The sequence below is a fragment of the Danaus plexippus genome, chromosome 20 (genome assembly GCF_018135715.1).
Source record: "Danaus plexippus chromosome 20, MEX_DaPlex, whole genome shotgun sequence".
Lineage (NCBI taxonomy): Eukaryota > Metazoa > Arthropoda > Insecta > Lepidoptera > Nymphalidae > Danaus > Danaus plexippus.
This window is the reverse complement of record NC_083550.1, coordinates 41,327-50,216: the sequence shown is the minus strand read 5'-3', so window position 1 is coordinate 50,216 and position 8,890 is coordinate 41,327. Positions and strand designations below refer to the sequence as shown.

General features: G+C 36.5%; 1 protein-coding gene across 2 annotated transcripts; it reads left to right on the top strand.

Moving 5' to 3' along the window:
• The first annotated feature begins 735 nt into the window (after nt 1-735).
• On the top strand, nt 736-8,832 carry LOC116774116 (uncharacterized). 2 transcript variants are annotated; one of them, XM_061523901.1, is made up of 3 exons: nt 736-1,068; nt 7,199-7,675; nt 7,850-8,832. In XM_061523901.1, exons 1-3 carry the CDS (start codon nt 751-753, stop codon nt 8,021-8,023), a joined length of 969 nt encoding a protein of 322 aa, XP_061379885.1. In that variant the 5' UTR covers nt 736-750; the 3' UTR covers nt 8,024-8,832. The 2 variants fall into 2 exon arrangements, with proteins under 2 accessions (XP_061379885.1, XP_032522658.2); XM_032666767.2 differs by lacking the exons at nt 7,199-7,675; nt 7,850-8,832 and adding exons at nt 4,740-4,841; nt 4,911-5,499.
• The last annotated feature ends 58 nt before the right edge of the window (nt 8,833-8,890 follow it).

Genomic DNA, 8,890 nt, shown 5'->3' with positions numbered 1-8,890 from the left:
TATTGAAGTAAAACCATTAATTAACGATCCAATATAATGAATTAATTGTAATGACCATTTTATTATTGTTAATGATTTTTGTTTTCTCTTATATATAATAAATTAGATTAACTTGTAAATATTTCTTCATTTAAAGTTTAAAATTTTAATTTGTAAGTTATTAAAAACATTCGACATCAAGCAGAAAGAATTTTATTGATTCTGATGGAATATTTTCTCAACAAAATATAATTGAAATATGTTTAAAACAAAAAAAAAATCCGGTTCGATTAAAATTATTTAGTAGGACACAGAAGGTCCTCTTTCTAATTATTTTTAAAGTTTATCCTTCCTTTAAACACTTTTAGTTACAACAATTACTTAAAATGTCTTGGTATTTAAGAAAATCTTTAGAGAAATAGCAACACAACATAAAAGAATGACTACAAGTGTCAGTTGCTGTTTTATTCAACTCCTTTTATAAAATATAATTTTATAAACGCGAAGAAGACTGCGTAAATCAAACAAATTGACTATATAAATGAAAACAATGACCTTTGCAGGGTCGTGTTTGAGTTATAAAGTAACAAGTAGAGGCACATATAGAAAACTAATAAAATAATATTATTAATTGAGGTTTATGACTGCATTAGGAAAATCACCGATTTGAATTAAGATTTATATTTGAAAATTGCACAAATCCGTCTGTGCGTGAATGAAGCGTGCCTCTTCGACGTTAACAGTTGGAGGGATCCAAACGTCGGGACGCCCATGAGTCGCCTTGGGGCTTCGCCCGCACGGTTTGCCGGCTCGCGGGTCCTCCAGTCGGTGACGTCATGCCTCCCACCCCTCCCCCAGAGATGGCTCCCCTCCCCCTCCCACCAGGTCACAGTCGTGTCACCGCAGCCATCCACTGCCGCCGCCAGCTCCAGTACTCCCTGCTCCGTCATGGCTGCCACCCGCTTCGTGCTGCTTACCGCGCTGCTCGCTCTGCACCTCGCCGCCGTGCACCAGGCTCTCGCCGCACCCCAGGGACCGCTGCGCGTGCGCAGGCAACTAGCGGACGACAATACTCTGCAGCCCCTCGATGTGAGTCATGCCTCCGCTATCTCATATCTATATCTATATACCACCTTACTTTCCATTTGCCTTTGCCTATCACGGTGTACTTTTCATTTCGGCGACTTGGACCATAACCATTCTTAGAAATTAACACATTTTTATTATATCGGATATATTGAATCAAATAAAAAATATTATTTTAATACAGATTTTTATGTCATGAATTTATATGACTTTTCGAATCACATTTAAGATTCTCTTACGATAATAATATTCGTAATAATTTAATGTAGTTTGATAAGAGAGAATATTCCAAACATTATTCCATATCAATGATGTTGTAACTGATAGGATTTCTCTTAAACGTGATCTGTTATTTTGACTGAGTGGTGCTTATCATGTCACTATATTAAGCATTCATTATTCACAAGTCAATTGCTTTTACTCGCTTACCACCATCATACAAATAATACTCAATAACCGGTGTCTTGCGGGAAGTTGAAGTTGAAGACTACCAATCGAACTATTTACATTACATTATGTTTGTTTTATACAGCTGATTATCATAGTCTGCACATAGAAACGTTCATTTAATGAAAACAAGTAATAAGTAGAGTACTGCTTACTGATTACTGAGTACCGAGTAAGGCTCACATCTTGTAAGCCGGCTCAGGAGAGATAATAGACATCAATACATTTTACAACAGAGATATTGTTGCGATAAGAATGTCTAAGTAAATTAACCGAGAGCCCGTCGAGACTCAGCAAGTCAATAAAACATATGTAGCCTTCATGAGATGTCAGACAGTTCGTCATCTGCCAGTCCTAACACAATCATCTTACTTGGTTGGCCGAGCGTTCGGTTCGATCTTGTACTTTCGTATCAATACAGCATCCGACTCCAGTCTCGCAACTGATCCCCTCATCTGCTTAACGCCTCACGAAACACAATTTTACAAACAATTATTTTGAAATGGAGTTGACGACACTCCATCGACACATTCATATTACAAAATATCTACGTCTCTTCAAGAGAGAGACTCTGAACAATGAGGCTTTGATATGTATTCAAGGTCTCTCGTAACTAAGATGATATTAAAAAAATTAAATGGAAAAATTTCCTTTATTTTTTGTATTTTCTGTAAAAAAAACAAGTGTTTCGAAAATGATTTTTACGTTACCAATAAACTAAACTAACAACAGTTTTTAACAGACTTTAAAAATTATATGATCTATTCAACGCGTTAGGTTACTGTACGTGTATGTACGTGTGTACGTCAGACTCTATCTCAAACGATAAAAGTCGATTGCTACTTTGACGAGCCATAGCGCCTCACATACGTAATAATTAGTATTCCATTCATCTCTACACATTCATTATGATATTTTGTGCAGAATACTAATTGATACCAGTTATTTTTTGAAATTTTTTTTTTATCAAAGTTATTGAAATTTAAAATTCACTTCAAGGCAAACGTGAAATATTTTAAACCGTGACACTTCCGCCGCCACTTACTACGCTTTAAATTAACAGTCATAATTATAGCGACTGAACCAAGTTATTTATTATTTCAGACTTATGTATATATAATGTAACAATATTTCTACCATCGGTAAGCTTCAACACACACAACATGTCCTCGTGAAATGCTGAGAGTACATTCCCATCACGTCCCAGCCTCTCACCAGGCCGACATAAACATTAAAAAAAAATTTGAGACATCTTTCGATTATAATTTTAATTTAGATTATTCCGTTTGTTTCTTGGATATTTTTTTTGCGTGTGATGTCTTCTGAAGAAGTTTTTTTCGCTGATGTCGTTTCTAATATAGATATCAATTGAGTTTTTACCACAATATATAAAAATACATTGTCTAATACATAATCTGACCCATGTATACTGATGAAACTGATACAACGAAATAGAGTACACGATCGCGTAGAAATGATTGTAAGAAGAAATAGTTTTCTATGTTTATTGAAATGAAGAATAAACAGTTTTCAAGGCAAACCACGTTTTATATGAGGATACCTAAAAATGTTGATAATAACAGAAAATCGTTATTGTGTATTAATGTCTGTGTGATGGATACGAGTTGTCACACAACACAGAATGATAATAGTTGTTTCATCAGTTAAGTAACAATTAATTTACGTTATTTTTTAATGCGAGATGATGGGAGAAACTCATTGTAGGATAACAATCGTAACATATTATATCCGACACGCTCACGGTGCTGTAATTATTATGAAGATGAACAAAATGTAGATAATGAATGAATACAATCTAAGTAGTTTATTTTTCAAAACACTCAATATGTTCGTGTCGGAAACAATTGAAAGTGAAGGTGTCTCTCCCCCCCCCCGTCGGTGTGCACCTCTTCCCACCACCCCTCGTCGCCGGTAGTCACGTTCCATTGCTTGGAACCGGCTCAAGTCGGATAACGTGCTTATGAAAGTGCATTGAAATGTTTTTGCATTGGTTCCCGTGAGTTCAATCTTGCGCAAACAATTCAAACTGCACTGTAATCTATTTAATATACATAATTAGATCACCAAAATTATTTCTCCCATGCAATCTTGCAAACCTCTAGACTGTAAGACGACTTCACTGGACTCAAGGATATATATTATAAAAATAAAGTTTGTTCTTTTTCTTGAAGCTTAAATAAAACATTATTATTAGTGTAAAAAAATCACCAACACAAATCTCACCTGTTATTATATATTCTGTTATTATTTCCAAAATTTTAATCCTCATTAAAAAGTTTGCATCAGAAACAAAGTTTGTTATTTGGGTCTGCAAAATGTTATCTGAACTATTATGTTTATTAAATCACAAAAAGCTATGATTAGAAGTAAAGGAGGGTGCGTTGGAGAGGCGGGCGGCCTCGACCCGAGATACAACATGGAAACCGTTTTGCCTTCAACTATATATTACATGCATTAAACCGATGCTTTTATTTAAACCATTACATCATTAAGAAACTCCAGGCTGAAGTTTCTAGTGCTTTTTATTACCAGTTTCAGTTTTATTTATTAATGATATCTGCTTCGAGGTCCTTATCGGTCCTCAATTTACAAATTTGCTATTTATGAGTTGACACGTAGCTAAATGATGACCTTGAAGATGTTGCACAAACATTGTTACCTCCTCGAATAGCATTAGCAGGTGTCCATTGCGTTAAATTGACATCAAAGGCCGTGAAGCGATCCCCACACGCTCGTGTCTTAAAGGCCGCAGCCGTTCGGTCGGTCGGTCGGTCGGAAGCGCACTTGCGCAATCTGAACTACTTGCTGCTGACCTCGCTGTAATAAAAATACCTTTCCAGACGTGCATTTAAAACTGCCATAATCATATAATATACATATCAAAGACATATCTATTGCTCTTTCGACCTTTCGACAATAATGTAAGCCGTTTACGTGCCCGATCCGATTTGCTGGTGGCAAACGAAATACTCGTACAATAAAGTGGTATCTGTATATATTTATAAAATATATTGACTACCTAAATCAAACGAAAGAGTTTGTGAATTCATTTATTTCAACAACATGCTAACTACATACAGCTTGGTGGTGGAACTCATTTAATTGGTGTGGTGTTTATTGGTTCGTGTTGAAGTGTGGTGAATGTGGTGTATGTGGTACATATATATAGAATAGTAGGAGTGACGGGTGTGTGCGTGTGTGTGCAGGATGACTTCGGAGATGAACAGGCTCGAGAGAAGCGCAAACTCGAGGGCATCACGCAGGCCAAGTTCGGCATCAAGAACGCCGTGCTCGGCTTCGTATTCGGAGTGAGTATTATAATCTAGTGGGGTTTAATAGCTGACAAGATTTGGTCTTAACAGTTAATGTTTTTGTAGAAAATCAACTCTCTGATCGATTCAAAGACACGTTTGGTGGAAACCCTGGATCGTCAAAATATCGAGTTAAATAAGCAGTACGGCATCGAGGCTCCTAAGGGAGGCGGTCTCAGTTCACTGAGCGGAATCGTGGGACAGGTGATCGGACCCAAGCTGCAGTTGTTGGGACCTAAGATCCAGGCGGTGTCCAGTCTGTTCGGCGCGTCCTCCGGCAACAGCGGTGGGTCAGGTGGGGGCTCCGGCTTGGGGTCCATCCTCTCGCTCGTGACCTCTCTGTCGGGTTCTTCCTCGGGCGGCGCGGCGGCCGGCGGCACCGTCGAGACCGTCGACTCCGATGAGGATGACTCGTGATTCATCTCTCGCCTCCGCCGCCCATAGTTCCGGGTCGCGCCACTCTCTCCATCTTGAAGCTCGTCTCTTGCCTTTTTTTTCATATCGCGTGGCTCGGCCCGGAGCTCGGGCTGGTGCGCTGTACAGTCCCCGTTTGCGCCTGCGCTTTTGTCCTGCGCTCTCGACGCTTTGTATTTATATGTAAATAGATTTAGGTGAGTGTTGGTCGTATTATTAAAATAATATTTTATAAAAAGAACATTTTTGTTTTTTTGCACTATACCTCTCCTTTGAGCACTTTTGATTTATATCCTTTTATTATATTAACAAAATTATATCTAAATAGTACAGACGTCATCCAAAACGAAGCGGCGTGTGAGAACAGGGGCAGTAACGCAGTACCGGTGAGGAGTGTTTGTATTTCATTGTGTTATGTAAAATTTACATAACAACATGAGACGAAGTAGTTATGTAGTGCATGTTTGTAGATAGAAATACAGTGTGTGTAGTTAATGTGGTATAAGTGGAACAAAGGTTTTCTTACTAACTAGATCGGAACGACGATGAAAGTTAAAGTCTTTATTTAGTCTATAAGTATATATGTATTATATATACATAATTTTGAAATATTCACTTACATGCCAATACTTCTTCGTGATTAGTTCTTTTTTATTTTTAATTAAATTCAATTTATTGCCGCTTGTAATTTTCTTTAATGTATTTTTAAATAACTTCTCTCCGGTAGAACGCCATAATATCAGAATTTAAATATATGTATTTATATAATATCAAAGGGTTTTAAAAATTAAATATTACCTCATTACCATAACTAATACCTTCGTAAAAACGTCCAAAGCTCATACAATTCTGATATAGTAACAAACTCTAGAATAGGATTTTGAAAAGAATGATCGAGGTCGCTCCACATAATTATCTAAAGAAGGGAACGTGCATAATTATATACATATACCTTCGAATATAAAACCTTCTAATATTTTTAAGCCAGCGAAAACGACATTGAGTGTAACAAATATAAATTAGTCAACTTTTTCAAGCAACACTATTGGAAAGGCTCGTGTCACACGACACAGTCCTCCATTTACATGTTGCTAATAATTTGTCAATAAACCAAAGACTATTTCGTTACGAAACTCGCGATACTCTTAACACTTTATAGCGAAACTACATATGATTCAATTTAAAGTCGAACTAGTAGGATTAAATCACAACTTTTAATCTTAAATATAGAAATAAATATAGTAAATGTATAAATCGAGCTCTATGATTATTATTTGAGAGATAATTTTACATGTTTTAATTTTTATTTTATCCTCCGTTTTCTAATCCTTTGTAAATATTTTTTGTATATAATATGTTTTTGTAAAAATCTTTCTGTACATAAATATAGGCTCTCTGTTTATTATTTATAATTAATAGTAGTGTTAAATTTAACGACTTCTAACATAGTAGATCAAGTATTTTACTTGTGTTTTTTTTTCAATTCTGCGGTCACAGTTTTTATTATGTGATTGTCTTGTAAATTAAGGATTCGCCTTACAGTAATGACTAATAAATGAATTTCAAAAAATTGTCAATTTAAACATCGACACATCAAATTTTATTATGTTTTTTACCTCTCGTGGCTACGTCCACGGAACACCAATACTTGAAAACTACAGTAACCAGTGAACGAACCGTCACGTTGGTCGCCTCGGATAAAATAAATTGTCACAGCTCACTATTTGTGTTATTTATTGAAATGTAAAATTTCGTGTAATTTTTGTTATTATTAAAGTGGATGTGACTGAAACATAACACATTTTGATAACACACCGTAGGTTTGCTTGACAGTACACAACTTTTATACTATACAATTAAATAAAACTAAAAAGTAAAAAGTTGCGAGACCGTAGATAAAAAGCACTACAGTATGGTATAATTTTAATCGTGTGGCGCAGCGTGGCGCTATGTGGAAGCTCCCGGCAGCGAACATGGGTCACACGAGTACGCTCCTAACGCCCACGCCGCCCAGCTCCGACTGGTCCAGCCGTCTGAGCAACCGTTCGCCCACAGTGCAATCACAGCTGTCCCCGAAAATGGCGGACACCATCACGCCGTCACGTTCACGAATCAGCCAGACTCAATCAGGTACTCGGGGCAATCCGACCCCGCCGGGTACACGGGTCGACCTGAGTTCCTTGGATACGAGGAGCGGCCTGTCTCCGTCGGATACTCGAGCCAGTCAGAGAACTTCGGCTACAGGTCGGCGATCGTTCAGAGGAGGGGCGTCACGAGAGGTGCGTCAGGTGAAGAAGGACGACGACATCCCGGTGTTCGATCGGAACAAGGTCAGCCTGGACTTCCCCGGGAACCTGTTTGGACCGTCCGTGTCGCTGCTGATCCGAACCACTAAGATTGTCGGTGATGTCATACAGGTAGACAATTGTGTTTATATATATTTCAAGAAAATCTTTAAAAGTAATTGAATTTATATATATCTTTAAAAGTATTTAATAATAATCATTAAAGTTCTGACTTATTTTTGCTGCAATATGTCGGAAAATATTGTGGTTTTTTTCTCAACTGAAAGTTAATAATGTATGTTTCAGAATTCAGCAGTACGATATCAATCCTTCTTAAGACTTTTCCGGCCTCTCTTTCGTGGTCCCTTCGAAATCAAAGGACTGGATCCCCCCACCACAACAACTAAAACAACTACAACGAAAACCACCACCACCACCACCACATCTGTTCCAGCAACAGACAACGAAGTCCGTCGATAGGAATAGTTTCGATGGCATTCTTTTGTACATTGTATCAAATCACAATTCATCAAAATATGTTTTCCTAAGACTTTAATTCGTTTTTCTATTTGCTCAGGTGACAATTCAATCTGTATTTCTTGGTGCCATTTAGTAATCATATATGATAATTTTATGTTATAAGTTTCTTATTTGTAATACATCTACAACTGAGAATAACTTCTTTCAAGATACAAGATTCCATAATATTCATCTAGATTTTTATCTGTTTAATTTTAATAGAATAATATTGTAAGTTGTAGTTATGTCTATCAAAGGAAGCAGTGTCTACGTGATGAAAAGGTTCGTAGTGTGACATGACAAAACTTATAAGTTTGTAATTGTTATAAATATTATCTTTATATGGTAGAACTTTACATAAAATGTCTTGCGGTTGTATTTGAACTCCATAGATGTTAAAGAGTAAATTTATCCTGGAACAGATATAAGTCTTCAGGAAAGAATAGGAAAAGACAAATAGTCTTGTAATTTGACTGAATTTGCTTGTAAAATAAGCTTTACTGTAAAGTCTTTAAGAGGTGTATTTGAGTCTAAACAATATTATTTGTGATGCCTACTGCTGATATTCTTTTATGTGTGAAAGTGGTTGCATAAAGTCAATTAAATGGAGCTATTCTAATTTAACAGTTATTTTTCGGATTAATATTTTATTTTAGTGTCACAAAGATGACTTGTTATTGGAAAAGTAGTCAGTGGAATGTATATTATGTTAAATAATATACTAAATAAGTCTAAAGTAAGGGGGGAGAGGGGAGGGGGGCGCTTTCTAAAACTTCACTTTACTTATATTGTTAGCAATAAAAAGTTTATTCAATTTGAAATAATTTT